Below are 23882 nucleotides of genomic sequence, written 5' to 3' on the forward strand. Positions count from 1 at the left end.
GTTCATTGACCCAGTTTGCAAGGACTGTGGTTGTGTTTAGTGGACAATATTCTGTCGATTTTTGTCTCATAATGATGAGGGACATGCCCCACAATGGTGAAAAGGAAGGTCGACAGGGAAGAGTCAATATTTGGCAGAGTGGACTTGAAGATTCGAAGTCGGGGCAGTTACAGTGGCAGTTATGGTGTAGACGTGTAGGATCATGCAATGATGGGCCACAAAAACAGTATACGGATATCAATACTAAACCTCCACTTCTATCTGTCGAGCTCCCTTTTCTTGTGTTTATTTCATGGCCACCAACTGTTTTAAACTTCTGTCGACAGAGCAAGGCTCCTGCTTTGTCTCATGCTTCCTCCTGAAAGTGTGCCCGCTAACTCCGTGACTGGTGGTAAAAACTTCCCCTATCACTTCTAGGTGACCCACATGCAGAGAGCCCACTTTCAGGTCGTGGACATTCCTTCAGACTTGGCCACATGCCCTCGATTAAGTGGACCATCTGTCGACAGAGACTGGCAAAACTTGGTGCAAACAATGGCCCCCATGTTCAAGTTAAATATTGCGGAAGTGATTGAGACCCCCCCAATCACCACCACCCCCCCCCCCCCCACACACACACACGTGGGGGCTGCTGTTTGGAGAAGGAAAAAAAATAAGAAATTGAAAAAAAAAAAAAAAAGTGGCCAATCAGAGAGAGAGGGGGTCATGGGGGTCCAAGTCATATGATATTTAACTTCAACGAGGGGGCCATTGTTTGGGCCCAAAACAAGCATAAAGTACAGCCCAATATAAGAGCTTTTAAATATACTGGCCCCATCATAAGCTATAAAAGACCCACCCTTTCAACTTCAAACCACTTCATTTCCCTCTGATTCGAACTCCCCAGACTGTACTCCTTCTTCTCAACCATTGCCGTTCAAAACCAGAGCACCACAAAACCCTAAGCCATGGCACCGAAAAAATCTCAACCATCTCCATCTGAGGAGAACAATGAAGACCTACTCCGCTTCCCAGACCCTATCAGAGCACTTATCGCTCCTCTAAAATTTGCTGCAACCCTATTGCCCAGCCCAAGTTCTGTCGCTAAGGCTACTCTAGGCCCTACCTTCGCGTCTTACTTCCCAGACGAGCTAGCTCCATACTATCCCCTTGGTAATGGTGAGAACCTTCTTCTCAACCAAGCTGGACTCAAGTGGACTAACTGGAATGTCAGCAAAAACCCACTCAGAGGGTGGAGGTCACCAGACTCTGATTGGCGAAGCTGGGCCAGGAGAATTGAAGGTCACGACGCCGAAGTATGGAAGCACCAGGGCATTGCTGAAGCAATTAGACTGTCGACTAAAATTTATGACGTGGAGAAAGGGCTGATTGCTGCTGCTGCATGCTTTTGGTCGCAGTCTAGTAACTCCCTACTCCTCAATTTTGGTATGATTTCCCCTACCATCTTAGATGTAGCTCACTTGACTGGTCTGCCAATCTTGGGCAATCCAATTCATGCTCTCCTTGAGCCTCCAAAAGTGACATTTACTTTAAACACTGACATGTGCTATACAGAATTTGCCAAAAAATACCAAGGCAAGCGTGGTTCCCCTGTCGATGACAAAGAAAGAACTGCTTTTTACTTACTTTGGCTTTGTGAGTTTCTTTTTTGTGTCCCTGGGTACAAGATCACGAAAGAATACCTCCCCCTTGCCTTGTGTATGCAAGACGGCCAACTTATGGCTTTAGCCCCTTATCTTCTTGCCACCCTTTACAAGGCCCTATTTTCCTATGTCGACAAGAAGATTTCTGGCAACTGTGGTGGCCCCTTCTGGCTCTTCCAGGCCTGGTTGTATGCCTATTTCCCTGAGGCACGACCCCCACCACCTAACACCTTGAAACCTGTTTGCCACTCCTATGCTGAGCAACTGCTCACTTATAACAGCCATTCAAAACTCACTTTCACAAATCATCTTACCATGTTTTACAACCTTCCTTCCCAGAGACCTTCCAACCTGTACATGCCATTTCAAAACTTTGAATTCTCCTCCAGTAGACTTCGCTTCCTCTTCACAGACCCTTCTGATTTACACAATGAGCAAGTCCAAGAACAAAATGAGAGTTGGAGACACATTCTCACCTGTAGACATGTCTTGGTTGGCTGTTCCATATCCTCCGCCAAGCTATCCAGCTGCAGTTTTGAGACATACTGTCCCAATCAATGGTCCAGGCAATTTGGTCTTTCCCAGGCTATCCCTTATCCTTATTTCCACCCAACCATCCATGAGGAGATTGGATCCAGAATCCACTTGAAAGATCCTACACAAGCTGAATCCATTCTGACAGAGAACACCAAACTTTTCCAAGATTTTGGCCCCTTCTTCTTCAAACCTGCTTCGGACTGCTCGGCTGCTTTTGACCATTGGTGGGGACTTATGACTGCCATTATTTTCTGCAAGCCACTTGAAAGCTGCCTTAACGATACTTGTATTCATATTCAGGGCCGCATATCCTCGCCTTCCAAGCTTAAGGCTACAGGTATCCTTCCTTCATATACTTCATATCCCTGACTGTGTCATGCAATTTGTTTTGTTTTTTTCTCTACAACACTAACTTGTTTAACCCTTGACAGCCAAAATTGTGCCTGCTGCTGAACCATTGGTTAGGGACCAACGTAAAGGCAAGGATCCAATGGATGCAACTACTCAGACAAACACCCCCTCAGTTCCGAAATTAATGGCAGACTCTTTCGCAGCCGCGCAGACACAAGCACAGAGAGGAGCTACCACCCGTACCCCTGCTGAGACAGAGGTCACGGCGAAGAAGAGAGAAGAGCCTTCCACTGCTCCTGCTCTAAGCACAGACCTAAGTGAGTGGGATATCCCTCTCAGCCAAATGGTTGGCGAAACAACATCAAATCCTTCAGGGCAGCTCTACCAAGTAAGCCTTCACTTTACATATTTACAGCATCTGAATTTGCATTCACGCCCGACTGATCACTTACTTTTGTGCAGAGAAAAAGAAGGAGATTACTCCTTGCTGCTGCTGATGATGACGATGCTTCCACTTCTCCTCAACACATTCATCAAATTCCCAGTCCAATCAGTAATGTACCCACAGAACCCACTGTACAACCAACTCCACCACCACCTGAAGCATCGCAACAAACTCCCTTACAACCTGCTTCACAGTCTTTGCCACAGCAATCCACACAGTCTGCATCACAACATCCTTCCACTTCTCCTCAACACATTGTCCCTTCTGTCTCTAGCCCTCAACCATCACCATCCAACCCCTCCAATTCCCAAACGTCAAACAAAGAATCTCAGAGGATTGAATTTGACATTTCAATCAACAGCCAATCCTCTCCAACAGATGACAACACAAAATCCCCTCAACCAGAAGTTCACCACAACCAAGGTAAATAGAAATACAAATGTTACTGTTCGTTTGGGAAAAAAAAACTTCTCTTTAAGTAACTGGTATTGTTCTCCAATTTACAGGGATGGACATAATACAGGACTCATCTCCACGACCAATGGGCGAGACAGAACTTGAAGGTCCTCATGACTTTCCCCTGCTAGCAGAACCAGAGAAACACCCTCAAGGCGCTGATGCTGCCATCTCATCAGTACCAGAAACAACTCGTCCTCATGCGACAACCACAGCTGAACAAGGCCAACCGTCTGCGTGCACGTTATCAGGACAGGTACTACCATTTCCAACCTCATCCTATTTACTCTTTATTACTTGCAAGCATATATTCTCACCAAACTATTAATGTTCACAGGCCGTCGGTCCATGCCAGGATATTTGGGCCGAAGTTTCTATTCTTCAACAAGATCTAGACGAAATATCCCCATTGCCTCAAAGGCTACATCTGTTTGATGCTGAAACTCAACAAACCTTAACCACCTTCATCAACCTCATTAACACCCCAGTTGAAGAAATCATTCTCCACAAACCTGATGAAACCTTGGCCTGTCTTTCTGCTGTTGTAAACCTCTCCCCTAATCCTTTCAACCCCATTCAACTAAAGCAATTGGCCAAGATCATCACAGAATGGCCAACCCTTTCAGAGATGGTTCAGACTTGCTCGAAGGATATTCAAACCAATAAGGATTTCCTAAACGAAGCCCACACCATATCTACTTCACTCAAACTCAGCCAGCAGACCTCTGCAGCCATTCTTCAGCAACACTCAGCACTTGAACTTGAGGAAGCCAAACTCATGGCAGAACTTGCCTCTGTCCGGCAAAGAAAGGCTCATCTGCAGCAGCAACACGACCAGCTTAATCAAGAAGCAAGGATGATGCTCTCCCAAATTAGACATCGTTCTGCATCCATTCAGACAACTAAAGCTGAGTTGGACCAAGCCCAAGCCATGCTGGCAGATGCTCAATCAGAGTGGGGTGTTCTAGGCGTTCTGTTCCCCAAATCCTAGGCTAGTTTATATATGTATTCTTTTGTATTGCACACCTAGGAATGATTTGGAAAGGTAGGAATGATTGCCTTTTTAATGATAAGATTGTTGATGGCCCTGAATTGGCTGAGATGGTGAAAGTGAGGGTTGCACTTTGCTGTAAGCAAAGTTATAGAGGCCTACAGTATTCAGTGGACGACATATATTGTATTCTGGATAGTATCAAAGTCTCATTTAGGGGGTGGTGTTTGGTGTTTTTTGAAACTGGGGTGCAGGAGTTTGGTCAAGCTGTGGTATGCAGGATTTTGGTCAGTCTGTGGTATTACCATATCTTCTTGGTGGCTACTTTTGCTCTGCTGTGCTTCAATGTTGCTATGCTTTGCCTTATTTTTGGCTTGTTGCTCTGGCTTAGTTTATGGGGTCAAGCATGCTCATTTCTGGTTGCTGCTCTGCTGTGCTTCAAATCTGCTCTGCTATATATGTACTCTGCTGCTGCTATATGGGATCAACGAATAGGCTTCAGTCTGCTGCTGCATATTGGCCTTTTTGCAATTGTTTGAATGATGTTTTGGTGTGCTGTATTGGAAGTCTGCTGTTGGATTGGGGAAAGTTATTGGAGGTCTGCTGCGGGCCTTGTTGTAATTGTTGGTCTGCTGCTGTACTAATTTTTTTTTTTTGGAGGTTGAAGGATCAGGCTCAAGTCTCAATGGAGGTTGAAGGTTCAGGCTCAAGTCTCAATGGTGGCTGTATGGTCTGAAGTTTGTTCATGCTGCCTTGGAGTTTCATCTGGTTGCCCTATTATGTGGTTTTGTGAGGATGGGCTTGGAGTTACATTGTTATTGTTTTCCTTCTGTTTTTGTTTCTCTTCGTTGGTCTCCAACCTCCTCTTTGTTGATGTATCATTGACACCTTGTATGTGCTTTTCCATCAATACAGTTTTTTGTTTTGCTGAACAAAAAAAAAAAATTGAATATCAATAATCTGTGTTTTTAATGGTCTGTTGTATGGTTGTTTTTATTTTTTGTGCAATTTTTCACCGTTTGTGCATTTTTATGAAGTAATCAATTCCCCTTCAAAGTGCATTATAGTCACCGCCATTTGTTTCTTCTGTGGGCTTTTTTTTGCTTTGTTTTGGACAAAATCATGGCATTAAAAAAAATCGAACAAACATAATTCATGTGGTAAAAGCGAACAAACATTACTACTTTCAACTTGCATTGTTTGTTGGACAAATATCACATTGCACTGGACAAACATTACTATAGTCATTTGGGCAAATATGACATTGCATTGTTTGTTCTGTACTGTACCCATAACATTGGAATTATGTGTATCACATTACGTACAGGCCACGATAAAACCAAACAAACATGACTACTTTCCCTCGTTTGTTCGAGTCCCAAACATTGGAATTATGTGTACAATCAATACGCGTGGGAAATTAGTATTATCACAGCTGCGACCTAAAAAGTTGTCACGACAAGCTGATGCAGTAATCCAGTTGTGGTTGGGCATCGAAATTACACTCGTACTGGCAGGCCATGATAAAATCGCTGCACTATTTGTTGTAATTGCAATCAATCACATGCACGAACGATACTCGCCCATCTTTGTATTGTTCACATCCATAACGAAGTCAAGCACCAACTTCCGGCGCACAGAAGGATGAAACTATGTACAGAAAGCGAATAACACAAATCAGGTACGGTTACAGCGGTAGGGAATAAACGGATTTATTTCGCAATTGGAAATTAAGCGGTACAATGTACCTTGTGTGGACCGCTGGGTATATCAGGCCGCTGCATGTACTTGATCACAAACATCCCACAGTCGAAAGTGCTACAAATGAAATGTAACATTCAGTCTCTCGTAAAATATAAGCAGGTTCGTTAAATGAGTGATTCAAGAGTGAAGTCAATGTGACGCAGGGTTTGTGGATTACTCGTCCAGCTGTTGTAATGGCCTTTGTTCTAACATGCGCACCTCAAAGGTACGCATGTCTACAGCATATTCATTTCCAAACTGTAGTTGCAGTAAGGCATGCATTGTTTGAACCTGTTGCAGAATGAGACCGTTAGTTTATGTGAAGGATGTGACAGTGTGGAAGTAGATTTGTGAAATTCAGCACGACATACCAACATTTTTGCTGTGTTCAGCTTGTTGGTGTCCAGTGTGGCGGATGCCAATGAGTCAAATAGGTACGCCACACGGTCTACCATATCTATTTTTAGGCACACCCAATGTACTCCTCCATAATTGAAAGGCATGTAAATCTACACATAAACATAAACACAAGCGAAGACATTGTTTAGAGGGCATGCGAACATGTACGCACTTTCATATTTACATTGACATTCAAGTAAATGGGATCGACATTCATATTACCGACGTCCATATTAAATCTACTCGCTTCAATGGGATGGACATTCGTATTACCTTCTCACATGCATCAAGCACCCCAGTATATCTGTCATGTCCAAAATATGATTTGACCATATTTTCATGGTTCAGAGGTTGAGTTTTTTGATTTAGTATCAAAGTCTGCATGTTTAGTGTGTAAAGTTCAGTCAGCCAAAGTTTTCTGAAAATATGTCTTCTGCAATACACAACCGACCTAAAACACTTACTTACCGACAAATATACTGGAAAGAACCACGCAGTATGCCTACCGTCTTTGTGTACTTGCCGCTGTCCGTTAGTCAATTGAACCGCGACCAAGTTGATTGGCTGGAACATTGTAACAGACCAGGCAACTTGCGAAATAAGGTTTGCCATTTGTTTAAATGTAATACGAAATAACAATGTCCCTACATGGATATGTCCATCATGCAAATATAGTGGAAATAACATTGTCAGATGCCACGACTTACAGTGTCGGATAGCCATGCCCCTGGTTTCAGCGTGCGCATGTCACGTCGCGTAGCACATTCGCAAGGCATTTCATGCAGATTCATAGACACGACAATGTCCCTACATAAAACGTATACATCAATCAGTAAGAAGCAACCTACAGCCTAGTAAAACTTAAACGTATCTGGCTTAACTCTACAACATAAGATTAGTTTTTCCTGTTGTACAACTATGGCAGATATTCCTGATTCTACTAGGCTCCAATCCAATGAAGATTAGTTTTAAGTTTTTAAAAAACAAAATGAAAAGACAAAGTTTTAGATATTACAACTCATGACATGTCCAATAGTATTTGCTAAAATAATATGTGAAAATTGAAATGCTCATTTACAGGTCAGCAAGTTAAAAAAAAAGAAACACGTTTTTTACAAACTGGAGCCAACAATATCCCAAAATGATCAAAATGGAAAATGTAAGCAGAGTAGAAGAAAATAGGTAGGGAAAATTGCACTTCATTATAAGTTCTCAAAAAAATTTGCAAATCATTGGTAAACTTTATTAAGTTTCATAATTAAAATTATAAAGGTTTCCATGAATGTGTAAATATTTTTGTGAAAATATCAGTGGTTTGCAATTTTCCCAATAGGTACATGTGTGCAGGATAAGACCAAAAGAAGAAAACTTCAGACAGGAAATTTAGCCACTGATCTTTCCGTAGCCCACTGCATTAAATTCAAAGAGAATCCTACATACGACATGGATAAACCCATCATAAACCCATCATAAACCCATCAAAATCATAGAGAATGCAAAATTAAAGAACTGATACCTACAAGAATCAAATAAACATAGCACGACACATGAAAATTGTGGAATTCAAACTTATTTCACAAATACTACGGAACAGGTTAATTGCGAGTACTAAACTCATCCGTACCTTTCATTGTTTCTGTCGTCAAGTACAGAGTCAACAACTTCGTCTTGGGCCGCTGATAAAACCTCTCTGCTCTCCAGTGTTATCAAGTCCTTCTATCAATATAAACAATCAAGTAACATCAACTCCTCCTATTAATATAAACAATTAACTAACTCACCACTGTTCAGAAATGTGATTTGCAAAGTACATAACACATCCTTATGCATCTAAAATTGGTGAAGCGATGTCTAACCTCTGAACGGAACCGCTTGTCCAACCTGTGCAGTTTGGACAGGAGTTTGTCCGAAATCTGTAAGACAATTGTACAACATTTGTTACTGCAAACTTGCAGTAGAATGACAAATATTAAAATACAACACAAATAATGGTTCTATTATGATCAGTAATGCTGTCGGCATCAATTGGTAATGAAACATACGAAAGGTGAAGTGATGTGGCGACTTGGGAATTTTTCGGCAGTAAGTCGAGTACTTATTTTGCTATCGTTGCACGAATGCATATCCCCTACGTCTGTCGCTTCAACACCTCTTCCTCTTCCTCTTCCTCTTCCTCTTCCTCTTCCTCTTCCTCTTCCTCTTCCTCTTCCCTTTCGTGTGGCTGTTACAATTTGTCCCGCTCCCAATGTTTGGGCAACCTTACCAGCAGAAGGATGCACATTGTCTGCTTCTCCTCGCATTGGTGGCAAGGTTTGCAAATCATCAAACGAAGATAAACTCTGTTTTGCAACGTTCCTCATGGACAGAAACTGAACTGAAAGAGATTTGCTTTCTTCGCTTGCGTATGTTTCCTCCAACGCAAGGCGACGGTTGTTGTGCATGTCCCCAACTTCTTGGACGGTACGCAACTGTCCAACGTGCATATCAATTATCTCATTGGACAACATTCCATTCACATAATTGTCCTCCCAATCCACCCCCTGTAAATCTTGAACATTACCCTCATTTGGGCTACCATAATAATTTGGGAAGACCACGCCGCCATCATGCAACTCGACTCCCATGGTAGGGTCAACACCCTTTTCCTCTGAGCGAGCCAATTGTGCTGTTTCCGATAAACCTGCCAGCACTTGCTGCATCATTTGCTTCATTTCAGCAATGTGTGTCTGTTCAGTAAACGGTTGTTTCCCAGACAATATAGCTGCAACCAGTTCGTTCAGCATTCCTTTCAGTTCACCAATGCTGAAGGATATGTTAATGTTACAATTTCTTTCAGTGGACTCCACCTAATCACACAAACACATACATTAACCTGGTACGATATTTCATCTTCAAGTAACCTCTGTGAACTGTGTGAAGCATGTGTACTGATTGCTTTTGCTTACCTTTGCATTGTGAACAGCTTCCTTCCCTCGGAAATTGAGCAACATCTCCCTTATTTCCGCATTGCTGTGAAGCACTTGCTTCATGGTTTCCTTCAGTTCACCAATGTCAGTCTCAACCTTGCTCAAACGAACATCATCAATCCGTGGTTTCTGTTTGTTATTGACATGGTGTGTGTCAATTGCGTCATCAATGTCGTTGCTTTCCGCTTTTGTTGGATGAAACTCCACCTAACATAGTTGTCAAATCGGGATTCAAATCATAAATGAAAATGGTAATGCACTGAATCGTTAATCGAGCTCAACTGTGAATCGTAAAGTTTCCGTCTGCTTTCTTAAGTTGCACACAACATATGTGTACATACACACTTTACATATTAAATATATCTAATAAAAATTAATTACTCCATTCGTCTGAAATGGAAAAAAAATGTTGTTGTAAATGATGCTCATCTGGTGTGGATAAAAACTTCACAGTCGATCCCATGTTTACCACTTTACCTTTTCCCAATTACATAAACAAAGAGAAACTTTCAATTACAAACTAACTAACAATAACTGAACGACAATGTTTTGACCTTTTTACAAGGTTAAAAAACCAAAATCTTCAAGCTTTTCCAAAAATCTGACTTCAGGGCTTAACGAAAATTCATTTCGTAACAGAAGTAGTACATAAAATTGAATTTGTAAGGCTACAACATCGTCCACATGGAAACTTCATGTTTTCCCCCCAAAAGTTCGAGTATTTCAGAGTAAATAGGGAGGGACAAACTGAAAATATGACGTACGCTAAGGAATGGGTCACTGTTTGTCGGTGCTTGTCACCTAGTCATAGGAACACATATTCTGTCTGTCACCGTTATCCATAACACAGGTGGGGCAATGCTGTCAAATGTGCAGAACGAATGGGTTGATTACCTCATGTTGCTGCAACATTTGCTTCCTTCCCATAAGTCGCCTCGTCTCCCGTATTTCGGCATCACCCCAATCATTTAGCCGAGGGATGGAGCGTGTAGTAGCCGACGTACTCTTGCAGGGAGGGGCAAAACGATCCAAGTAAAATAGCTGCATTGTAAGGGGGAAAAGATATTTACTATACACTTCCGAGCAAAGTAATCCGTATTCGCTAACAATGCATACAACTTACAACACAATCATATGTATGTGTTTATGTGTCTCGATGGCAGAATCCCCATGCAGCTTTCCGGTTCAAAAGATAAGCTTTTCGTGGTTACAAAAAATGTGGCCCGTACAGGTATATTTGTCATGCTGTTCAATAACAGGTAAGTTTGTATTTCGCAACGACTGCCATTTTATTGAACCATATGCACAGCAATGGATGAAATATGTAATCGGCATGGTACAAACAAACAACGGTCGATTACGTTACCATTAGAAGGAAAACACATCCAGTTGCCTGGCGCTGAAGTTTCATCTTATACTTCCGAACACCTTTCACAAGGAATTGCAGTGTCACCTTTGCCCAATTACATGCCCCCATACCGGTCACGTCCTTCACGGCATGAACGAACGACAGGCTCAACGCGGTCATTGTGGTAGGACACAACATGGCCCCCAACACGTACAGCGCAAACTTCCGCCGAAACTCGTCATCCGCACCATCACTCTCAGTCAGATAAACTCTCAACTGGTTCAAAGGAATGATTCCTTTAACAGCTCCAACCTCTTCGTAGATATTGGGATATGCGTCTATTGAACCAGTGAACTGCACGTCATTGCCTTCTGACCGTATACCCAATAAGACATGCACTTCCTCACAGGTGAGCCTCAGGTGACGGCCATGAACAGTCAACGAACACGTGTCGGGATCGAAGTTCTGTACCAACCATTGGCACATGTTGTGATCTATACGGGTACACTTTAACCCCAGGAGGCCACCGAACCCAATATCAATGACTGCCTGCTTTTGTGCTTCGTTACACCGGTTCACGATATCAAAAATTGCCTTCAATGATATGCGGACTTGCATTTTACTCTGCAATGTGATTAACGTGAACATTAATACAAAAAAGTAACCAACATTGTGTCGATAGCAGGTCCTCCCCAAATGCAGTTACGAAAACACTAAGCACGTAAGTACCTTTGCAGATTTCTTTGCAACTTCTTCGCCCAGTTCCTTGGCACTTGCCTTAGCCATGTCCTGAAACCTCTTCTTCTCATCACAGGGGAGTTCCTTCCACCTTTCCCCAATATCCTTTCGGCTCTGTAAGTGTTACACCAACGTGACGCACATACAGGACAAATAGGAGCTGTAAGTCCAAAATAATTGTCAGCAAAAGTTGTATCACTCGCAATGTGTGCACATTTTCTGGTATTGACATATGTTTGCACATACAAATTACTATTTCGCACACAGTTGAAATAAAAACGGACATGGAATTTTACAAATAATCGGAGTTTATAAGAACATGCAATATGGCTTCTATGACTGCTGGAAATCGCTGAATGCGACACAATGGAAGCACATGACTGGTGCGCGCATGGAATAGAAGTCCATACTTTGCTATCACAGCAGTCACGTGTTTCCATCACGGTACTCTACTTACTACATGTCTGCACACTAACCATATTCGGTCCGGGGTTGTCTGCTTCTCGTCTTTCCTTGAATTGTTCCTGGCTGCAACCATTGTCAATTTCGGCGCAAGTATATGTTAGATATGGATGGATATATATACATATACGTACACAATTTGTGACACAAACAAATTTGGTCCCAACTACATATAATAATGCATCCGTAATGTCCAATTTTGGTTGCTAAAAATATAATAACCACATCATTTCTGCAACAAAAATTATAAATGGTCCAAATTATTTTGGCCCTTACTTTTGGTCTCTAAAATCTTAATTTCTTGTGAGTACAAACTGAAATCTGCACAGGCGCAAGCTATGAGTTCAAAATATGTAATGCAGAATTGTGCAAAAATACTGTCACATGTTTCTGACGAGAGGGATTCGTACTGTGAGCCGCTTTGAAGGACACGGATCGAACCTGTAAAAAATAAATGGCCCAAGTGGCCGCTTTCGACGAGGGGGCTCGGTAATGTCAACCCTTTCCATTCCTGAACCTTTGCCACTTGCCTTCAATGTTTTCCTTTGCCTGTAACAAATATCAGCGTAAATGAAATTTTGTTGAAGGCCAAATTACATCGGTGGTATGTACGTTTTGTGCATCCTATCATCTTCGTCGGTTAACTTTCAAGTTAGTCAATCTTGCCTTCCCATTTCAAAAGTTGTGCCATTTTCGTGAAATTGGTAACGTCGTTTTCCGTTGTCACCGAAAATGATGAACCGAATTGGTTTAGTATAACTCAGTGAATTATGGATTTCACAAATGCTCTCCGCAGAATACGCGACATGTGCCGTATGTGCACATATTCTGGTAAGAAATCGACACAGTTTTAATCCATTACACGAAATTCATGGTGCAATTTGAGGCTATCGCAAATGTGTCAAACTCAAATCGCACAACCTCCTGATGGCAGTACATAACGGCACAATATGCCATACACGAACAGACCGTGGTATTTAGTAGGTACAGGAAACATAACCTTGCAAACCTAAATGTATCAAATACTGAACGACATAAACTCACAGTTGCTTCGCATTGTCTGACATGTCGCCCATATCCAATTACGATAATTCCTGCAAAGAATTGCATGCAATATTCATAAGGATGCAGAAAGAACGTTAGTCCCACATTGTAACAAAACGAAATTGACTGTTAACAACTTACAATCAACGGACCATTGAGTCGTACGTGCATTGTACGAGTGGTACTTTTCGTTTATTTTCAACTACGATATGTTGTCGTTAATTTATGCAGATATGGCATGCCACTGTTTTACGAAAATTAATTGGCCATATGTTGTACTCGTTTTATAGTATTTACGACTTGAAGCCCGAATCAACAACCAATGCGCACACTTGAAACAGGGCCACATCGGACATTCAACCCAACAGCACCCATACGCAACTTACCTTCATGCAGAGAAATAAAAACCCGACTACACTGCTCAACGAAGACCGTCTGTCAGTTTGGAACTCCTCAATGGCAATATCAGTTTGTCACCCGTGTAGTTTGTATACCTAATCGTACGTATGGTTTCAATTACCTAAGGAGGAACAGTTTCATAGTTCATAAATGGTAATGTCGTGCGAGTGGAACACAGTAGGTCATAATAATAATGTGCTCCGAAATAAAAAATAGACAGACTCACACATGCCGGAGAAAATGGTGACTGTTACCGTCGGCGACCTGGCGCAGTCGAAATGGAGACACAGAGAGAGAGTGTGTTACTGGAGGTGGACAGCAAAACCGAAATGGAGAGAGAATGAGGGACAGCAAAGTAGCCGAAATTTGTATGGGAAATGGAAATGAGTTGGTGAGATTAGAAAGGCTACGGCATGTGTGTCATCATGAAAAGTACTGCGTCTGTGGGATTTCAAAAGCGCTGTCTGCCGACTTTGGTTTTTGTTCCAAATTTGGGAGGGAAACGGAAACGTACGTGACACTACATATTAAGGCCAAGTTTGGCAAGTTGGGAAAAAAAACCAAAAAGTCAAAAAGTTATTACTATTCACAGGAAGTCAAAAATTAGGCCTACACAATTCCGAATTCTAATTTTGCTTTACACATTAATTTATACAATTTTTTAATACACATTTTTTTATAAAAGTCAAAAAGTTAACCCAAACATCCACATTTTTTTCATCCACAAAGACAAAAATTGCACTTTTTTAGTCCAATTTTTTTCCTCACTTTTTAAATATAAATAAATGTATTTTTTCACTTTTTGTGAAATATGAGTTCCGTTTGGGTTAGGGGTTGAAATGATGTGTGTGACAGGTGATGTGACTTAAAATAATGTGATCAAAGTAAAAATATTGACTTTTTGACTTTTGGCTTTTTGTAAACATGCCAAACCAGCCCTAAAAGGTGGTTAGGAAGTTGCTATTTTTATGTTATTTTAGTATTTTCATATTTTTTAAATTTAATTTTTTGTGTTTTGAAAGTAATAGATTTTGTTGTACTTGGATATGATGTTTGTGACAGGAAATTTGCAGTGATTATGTGTTAATGTTGTTCGTCCCAGTGTATGGATCAGACAGGTCTAAGCTCCTCCAGGCCGTGTCCAAATGATCAAGCCCACCAGATAACCTGCAGGCAAGTTCAACGGGGAACGTAGTAGTCCCCCAGCGAACTCTCGGACGAGCAAGTTGTTGGAAAGAAGCAGAGTATATGGGAGAGGATTCCAAATAGAGAACTTAACCTTTTTCTTGTCTACAACATTTGCTTATATCCTTTTCTCATCATTTCGTTGTCCCTTCCGACCTGCTCTCCTTGCCGAAAGCCTATGTTGTACCTTACCTTGCTCAGGGTAAGGGGGTCCTGTTCCGACGGAGAGGTGTTGTCGTAATAAATGCTTGCCTCAAAGGTCATGGAAGTGGTGCCAGTGGCGGCGGCGATCGCCGTAGGGGGCGCAAAGGTCGTCCCCGAAAGGCAAGTGGAGGATGAGGCTGTTGGCCCTGGGCCAAGGAGGGAGGGACAGCCTCAGGGGGGTCTTCTACCTCAAGAAGGAGGAGTCGGTAGGACCGCAGGGCGGCTGGAGGGAGAAGAAGGCCCAGCCAAAGCAGGGGCAGATCGCCTTGTAGGGATTGTAGAAGAGGCAGCCTTGCGCTCGGCCTCCAGATTCAACGAGGCTGAGCTGCTAAGGGGGTTATACTTCGCTCAAATGGAGGTAACCACCTTAGCAGGGGCCCTGCTGAGGAAGGCGGGGGGTGGCAAACTCAAGGCAGATGAAGCCAAGGCCCAGCTTGCAAAGTTGAAGGAGAAGAGTGCAAGTTGGGAGAGTGTCCACACTGAGCTGCAAACGGTTCAGGCGGAGCTGGAGGACACACGCCGCCAGGTTGTGTCGCTCGAGTTCCAACTTGCTGGCGAGCAGAAGAAGATCGACGAGGCCGAAAGAGCCTGTGCCGCCGCGGTCGAGCGACATGAAGAGGCTATGAGCAATAATGAGGAGCTGGTCAGGCAGAAGGACGAGGTGGATAGCAGAGTAGGCGATCTGTAGAGGGAATTGGAGGGCGAGCGCGCCAAGGCAGGGAAGAGAAAGGGAGGCTCCATAGGGACTTGGAAGCAGAGAGAGTGAATATAGCGATCTCGGTTTCCCTTTTCTTTACTTGTTATATATAGACTTAGGTTCTGTGGAGCTGATTGTTGAGAGTATGTTGTTTGCACCCTTTAATCCTTATTTTCAGTCTTGGGTTGTGTTGGGAAGATTTGGAGTAGGTTGGTTGAGCTTAGGAACCCAGTCTGGTTGCCCAGATTTTGGCTTGTCCGCTCGAGCGGGGGTTTGGACGCTCAAGCGGGGAATACACCCATCCAGTATGTCCTGTGTCGTGTTGGCCGCTCGAGTGGGGGATTACACGCTCGAGCGGGAAGTCGTGAATAACGCTCGAGCGGGGAGTTGGGAGCTCGAGCGGGGACATGTCTGCAAAAACTTCTGCGAGTGTGCATTCGCCGCTCGAGCGGGAGTTTGGCCGCTCGAGCGGGAGTCTGTGAGTGGCGCTCGAGCGGGGGTTTCCACGCTCGAGCGGGGCGACTGGTATAAAAATCCGAGATCCGACTTTCTGGATCATTTTTCATCTCCTTTTTTATTTTAAAACCCTAGAACCGTCTTCTCCCTCTCCCTACACACCTTCTCTCTTAGGTTTGATCTACTTAGAGTGTATTTCTACCCTAAGTCCTTTGTTAAAAAGATAGAGAGGGTCAAGGGCTTCCGTTTAATCTGAACAATCGTGGGTTTGGAGCACCTTGGTTTTCGTCATCTTTTTCATTCCAGTTCTTTTCTTCAAGGGTAGGGATTTCCTACTCCATCTTATAAGTTTTGTTCTAAGTTTTGGTATTTTGATATGTTGGAAATGCTTTGGTAATTTTGGGAAAAACCCTAGTTGTAATAATAAATTAATTTGTATAATTAATTTCAGGAGATTGGGGAATTTTGTTAAATTCATGAAATTGAGGAATTCATTGATTAAATGGAGTATTTGTGTAATTTAAATCACTTACCTATTGAATTGTTGATATTGATATATTTATTTGCAGTCTAGAAATAACTGTTTTGGGCTATCGGTGGAGGATAGTCGTGATTGTTGTAGACATTGCATGTGGATTAGGAATAACTGAAACTAATCACATTGGTTAAGTCATTAATTTTTGACTATTGCATTGATACAGAAAATACGTGTATTGATTGAGCATTGCATTTGCATACATTGTTTTGTGTGGGAGGAGATAGGGGATGTACTCCACGGTTTAGGGGAAGATAGGGGATGGACCTCTAAACCGGATTTTGTTTGGGAGGAGATAGGGGATGGACTCCATTAGCATCACTTTTATGTGTGCTTATTTATATAGAAGTGTTTTATTGATACAACACTAAAATGTGTATCAATCTGGAAGTATGAAGTGTTTTGATTTGAGCTTGAGTCTCATTTGTTTGTTGATATTGGAAGAATGTGAATATGATATATATAATTCACTGTTGTAAGTTTGGCCAGGTTCTGAGCCATGTTGATAAAGTTGGAAAGTAAAACGTATCTTAGACAATAGTGTCATGAGACTGTAAAATGAAGTAATTGATTATCTTGGTTAACCATCTGTTGAACGCTATTGCTTTATTCATTGCTTATATGTGGTTTAGTATATTTCTACTGGGCTGTGGCTCACCCTTTATGGGAACATCATTTTCAGGTTCAGGTGATAAGCTACCTCCAAGGACTTAGCTTGGAAGGACTTGGACTTTGAAGACTATTTCTAGTTATTTGTTTTATTTTATTGTTAGTACAAGTAAACACTGAAGCCTAGGGCTTTATTTATATTTGAGTTAGAACTCATACTTTTGTGTCCAAGTGTTGGCTTGGAAAGATGTAAGCCGTTAGGGCATTAAATTTGATGTTACATGTAATGTTTTTGTTTAGTAAGACTCTGATGAATATTATAATGAATTATTGAAGTGTTTTCTTTAAATAATGCATGTCATTGATATATATATAATGGGTAAATTTTTAGGGCGTTACAGTGAATAAATCAACTTGATTTTTTACAGGTATGATATACTGAATAAATCAGAAAATTTGAACGGTTTGGATTATCAAAATTGGGCCTAAAAGTAGGCCCGACGGCTCTACAAGGACGGGCACAAGGAGGGGCTTGCAAGGAGAGGATCCTTGTACGGGGAAAGGGGGTCCCAGTCTTAATTCATTCTGTCTTTTGTTAGTGATTTTTTGGCTTATGGACTAAAAATTAAAATGAAGACTGTTTGGTTTGTTTTTGGGAGAGTTGTTTTTGAAAAAAAATTTGGGGAGAGAGTTTAAAAATTTTTAGGTTTGTTCTTTTAAATAACAACAGCAGCTCGACAAAATCAAAGCATATTGATATCAAGTTCCTAGTTGTAAAAGAAAGAGTGCAGAGTGAACAGATTTCCATAGACCACATTGGGACAAACTCCATGATAGCGGATCCACTTACGAAGGGACTACCACCCAAGGTTTTTCATGAGCACACTGCTCAGATGGGTGTTGTTCTATTTGAGAACATTCTGGTTTAGTGGGAGTTTGTATTTATATTACTGCTTTATGTCAGCCTCGAGTTTTAGCTATGTAATTGGATTAATTTCTGCAGAAATGAAATATTCTGTTTATTACGCTCTGTTACGTATTGTGAAGTATTGATCTCAATAAAGTTAAGTAGGACCAGTTGGAAATAGCCATGTATGGATCACATCACATGTAATTTCCATGCTACGCATCCATGATTGATCTATGTCATTTAGCTGTATTAGTATACGTGACCATTGGTGGGTCGAGTTACGATTGATGTAATGAAGACCGCTTTGATCCTATATTAATATAGTTAATGGACAAGATTGTTTGGATACCCTCAAGTTATGATAACAAATTTCTGAGCTCAGTAAAGTTAAGCACATTTTTCAGGATACATATGTGGTCCAGTGGGAGATTGTTAGATAATGTCTCAATGGGACCACATAATTAAATGTGGTGTTATCATTTATAAGAAGCCTACAATTTAAGTGATTCAATTTAGTTAATAGGCTTAAGGGTATATGTGTTATGGACCTAATGTGTAGATACTAGCTAGTTGTATAATTTCTATTTCTATGACAGGCAGAAATAGAAATTAAAACATATTGGTTAAAATTGGTTTTCATTCCTTTTGAACTTCCACAACCTTTCAGTTTTGAAAACCAATAAATAGAAATTAAAACCAATAATGGTTAAAGTTGGTTTTCATTCATTTTTAACTTCCACAACCTTTCAGTTTTGAAAACCAATTACAACCTTTAAAAGGTTATGGTCCGTATTCCTTCCCAAGTGAAAAAGGTGAAAAAAGAAGAACACTGCCATTTTATTTTCTAAATCCTCTCAAGGAAAAACATAAGGCACCAAATGGGAAAGGATTAGAAGGTAATAACATAATCAATAACAAAGAGTTCATTGATAATCACGCTTCCGTTTAACCGTTCATCAATGGATTCAGGTATGTCATTTTGTCTTGATTTCTTGATAATACACATGGTAAATGATCAAAAGTGTAAGGTTTATGTTCTGAAATTTATGTTAACAATGGTTGTGTATTTTGGGAGAGTTGTTTTTTTGGGAGTTTGGAATGATTTGATATTTTGGGAGAATTTGAGTAGATGTGTGTGAGAGAAAAAGTGATTGGAAAGGAGAGAGGAGAGAGAAAAAGTGATTGATTGATATGTAAGTGAGAGAAAGTGATTTTGAAATTTTTTTCACAAAAACTAAAACCAAACAATTTTTTAGAAATTTTTTTCTTTAAAACTCGTCTCCCAAATGCAAACCAAACATAAATTTCCGTTTTCCGGCTCTGCTATACAGGTTATACAGAGTATACACCTCAATCTCATTCTCACTCCCCCTCACTGTCACACTCACTCCTCCTCCACCGAATCACTCCTCCTCCACCGAACCCAGCCTCACCGGCGACCACTCCCGACGGCCACCCACTCGTAAACCCAACCCACCGCTGTAGCCCTCATTTTCTCTGCTTCGCGAACCATAGCTCGACCGCGACCACCATCGGCTGTAGAGAAGGAATTTGTTGACGATAACGTGGGCTTTCAGGCCATAGATGAACCAGGTTCGTCCTCCAAACGCTGAAATAAAAAAGTTAGGGTTGTGATTCACAAAATATATTTGAAAATTACTGTTATGCAGATAGATAAATGGTATGCTTGAAAAATGCGGCACATATTGTGACGAACATTTATGCATTTACCTTTTAGAGTTAAAGTATAAATTTTGCAGAACGTAGTATGAATACGCAGAAACTGATCCAACATAAAATGAAAGGATCACATCTTTGCAGAACATAGTATGATTATGCAGATTGATAATTAGTTGAACGAATGCATATAGTTGTGTAATTTTCAATGTGTGATTGATAATGTGATTTTGCTGAATTTGTTGTCAATCACGCAAGAATTGTTGTAATGAACTGCTATCAACTAATGTGTTAGCTGCGTGACTTGAATTAACTATTATCAACATTGGTAACTATTATCAAACTGAACTTAAATGTTCATAACTATTACTGATTTGTTGATAAGTATTTCAGTGTGCTTTGTTGAAAATCACATGTGTCATTTGTTGATAACTATTTCAGTTTGATAACTACTGAATCACAGTCTCCAACAATCTGCCCCTAATCATTTCACTTCAGCATGATTTGTTGATAATAGTTGTTTAACATGTGTGATTGATAATTTACTTGACATTGACCTGATATGTTTGTAAAACTGCCATGTTTGTTCAGATTGAAAATGCTATGTGTGTAACATGTCTGTAATTAATCACAAATGCTATGTTTGAAACTGCTGTATTTGTTCAGTTTCAAAATGCTACGTGTGTACATTGAGCTGCGATGTTTGTTCAAATGCTATTAACAGTTTAGTCTGTGTAACCTCTGTGCAAATGCTATTAAACATGGCAGTTTGAACAAATAGATGTTTTCAGTAAAGACACACTCTGTCCCTCAAATTAACCTAGACCTGCTATTAACCCCATCAAACAGAAGCATAGCAGACCACTACAAATTTCTCATGTATGCGGATTTTAAAAATGGCTTCTTCTTCCAACATTAGCAACATAAGATTACAAACGAGGCTGTGCAATTGTGGAAGAACCGCTGCCATACGTATTGTCAGAACAATAAGAATGGAAATGAAGGGCGTTTGTGCTTTGTTTGCCCATCAAAATATGTAAGTATGTATTGGAAATTTTAATCCTTTAGTAGTCACAGTAATATTTGTCGTATTCAACTAACTGATTGTCATGCATTGTAGAGTACCACTCCCACTCCCCATTGCAATTACTTCAACTTCGTGGCTGAAGATGATGAAGGCGTTATGTCCACAATCCCTTCCAACACTAGAGCTGGTGATGCTTTAACAGTAGAACACTTCAACGATGTAAGGACGAGGCTTCATGACTTGGGAAATGACCATGGTCGAAGGCTTGAAAGGATAGAAAATATAATCAAAGCGATGGTGTATTTCATTATTTTTTCTACGGCCTTGCTACATGCCCCTAATTTTTGGCCCCCTAATCCCCCTAAATTTCAAACCAAGGCAACAAAAAAAAAAAAAAACCGGTTAAAAAAAAAAAAAAAAAAAAAAAAAATTGCCCAAAACCACGTCGTTTGGGGCATTAGGGGGATTAGGGGGGGGCATTTTTAGGGGGACAAATCATTTTGCTATTTTCTATCATTGAGAAATGATTTGTCCCCCTAAAAATGCCCCCCCTAATCCCCCTAATGCCCAAAGCAACGTCGTTTTGGGCATGTTTTTTTTTTTTGCCTTGTTCTGATTTTTCGGGGGATTAGGGGCCCCCAAATTCGGGGGATGTAGCACAGCCCTTCTATCATTTTGTACTTGATCATGTAACTTTCGTAGTTGTTTGTATTTTGGGAAATTGAATGGAAGTTTGTACCAGTTTTTGTTGTATTGTACTTCATTATGTAAGTAATGTTTATCGAATGAATTTTATTATGATGTAACTTATGTAACTTAATAGCTTTGTGGAATGAATTTTATTATGGAATGAATGTACGGAATGAATTTTATAAGTTATTATGATGTGACTTATAATGTTAGTCTGTAATGAATTTTGGGAAACATTGGTGTCATTGTAAGAGCTTTGTGGATGCTATTTGGCAGATCTGTGGACGAATTTTGTGGATGGTATGTGGATTCATTTTTGTGGATGCTCTGTGGATGAATTTTGTGGATGCTTTGTGGATGACTGAATTTTTTCGGTGCATTGTCACTTATCTGTGGCCTGTTTTCTGTTGCAGGTTCTCTTATCTGGGTGCATCAATTTTGGTTGTAATGAACAACTTCTGTTATGTGTTGCAGGTTTGTTTGTAATTAACAGATTTGGCAAATCTGTTATCTGTCAACTAGTATCTGTTTGTCACTTATCTGTGGCCTCAACTATTATCTGTTAGCAAGTTGAAAGCAGATGTAGGATGCGTGGTACATTTCTTCACCATCGTGCTGACTTCTTCATTAATGAATATCAATACTCTGTTTCTGCATGGTCTATTGTATATTTTTTTGTTTGAAGGGGAGCTGATTAGTTCATAACAATGCACAATGGGAGAAAAATTGGTAATGCACAGGTTGACCCCATGGGGTATGCTTCCACACAACCGTCGTCTTTGAAAAAACAAAACATTTTGTGCCCATATTGATGGTAACAGTGTATGAGACCGTTGGCTGGTTGTGCACAATTTTTGTTTGCAATTACAGCTTGTGATTCCAGGCAATGATTCCGACACTTAAACCTTGTTGTCCATATTGAACGATTCACAAACATGAAGTAATCAACAAAACGTAGGTTAATGATAGTTTCTGATATCGGTCATTGACATTACAAAAATATTACCTTGTCATCGTACCAACAAAAATCATAAGACAGATTTTAGTCGAGGACGGTGAGCCAAAAAAATACCTTCAACAAATCATTTTGATGAAGACGTTAATGCATGCACCGTTGCAATGGTTAGCAGAGTATGACGGTCTGTTAGTTTCTAAGTCGTTTATTTTCGCGCGACGATGCCATCTCACAAGACTACGCTTACTATGTCATACACATGTCCAGGTCTGCTAATCCTCGCTCAAATCAACAACTTCGGAGTCTGAGTAATCTGAAAGGTCAGGGTCCGACACCAGTGCAGGATCCTCCATTATAGCCTTTATCGCAGATGTCGGGTTCGATCCATGTATCTTCGACTCTGCCTTTGCGTCCTCTATCTGTGAGTTCCTAATGAGTCGACGAGTCATTTGATCAACCTCACTTTGCAAACGATGCCTAAGTTGGGAGTCGCTGACATGAGGGAATTGCCGCTGCATTTCAACCGATCGGGCTTTTGTGACCTTCAGGAAAGCACATCGACAGTGGTGTTCACACTGAACTCGTTTGGCAAACAGTGAAACTGGAATTCCAAAATACTTCCCCAGGCAAGCATCTTGTATTGGGGTGCAGTTGTAATCCCGTAGAGGTTCAAAACTCCACAGTGGGAACCCTGTTTCAAAGAAACGTCGATCACCGAAGGAATCAATATACCCACCTGCATAATCCAATTCTGGTGACTTCGGTCGGGAGCTGCCAGCCGTTGCAAGTGATTGTCCACGACCACGTTTACCGTGGTGTGCATCCATAGGTGTGAAGCTTCTTGATTGAGTCCAACTTTGTTTTCGCAGGTTCACGAAGAATATATGGACGCAAAAACAAACCCAAATGCAAAGGAAACAACACTGGTTGCAACCTTTTTGTGGTTGGTTGTAAATGTTAAATTACCTTCAACCCATAGTCATTAATACGTTGGTGGTAGGTTTAAAGACGTGAACACACTTATTGTTGTTTGGTGGCAACAACTACCCAAACTGCGTAAAAGCAACTTAATGACTGCGGGTATTGCATTTAAAGGTTCGGTGCAATTGGAACGGCATATGTATCTGATAAGAGCAATTTTGCTAACCTTTATGGATGAGTAGACATGTAATTGGCTTGGGGCACAAATACAAATGACGAATGTGACTGTATGATGAACTGTGGGTGTGGAAATCAATGACAGTGGGCTAGTACTGATGGAAGGTACAATGCATGTGTGTTGGAAATGCCAAATAATGGACGATCAGGGGTACTGAACGGATGACTTGGTGCATGCAAGAAGGAACGAATTTTTGCAAGATGAATTCGGCCAGTTTGAGAAATTAATACGATGTATGTCACAATGCATGAGGTCT

The 23882-nt window shown here is 41.0% G+C and overlaps 1 protein-coding gene across 1 annotated transcript; it reads left to right on the forward strand.

Moving 5' to 3' along the window:
- Positions 1 to 947: 947 nt before the first annotated feature.
- Positions 948 to 5379, forward strand: LOC145822160 (uncharacterized). The gene is made up of 5 exons (XM_082918759.1): positions 948 to 2517; positions 2612 to 2919; positions 2994 to 3399; positions 3483 to 3688; positions 3770 to 5379. The coding sequence occupies exons 1-5, from the start codon at positions 948 to 950 to the stop codon at positions 4421 to 4423; spliced, it is 3144 nt and encodes a 1047-aa protein (XP_082774885.1). The 3' UTR covers positions 4424 to 5379.
- Positions 5380 to 23882: the final 18503 nt, after the last annotated feature.

The sequence above is a fragment of the Camellia sinensis genome, chromosome 3, assembly GCF_055761805.1.
Source record: "Camellia sinensis isolate YWXY chromosome 3, ASM5576180v1, whole genome shotgun sequence".
NCBI lineage: Eukaryota > Viridiplantae > Streptophyta > Magnoliopsida > Ericales > Theaceae > Camellia > Camellia sinensis.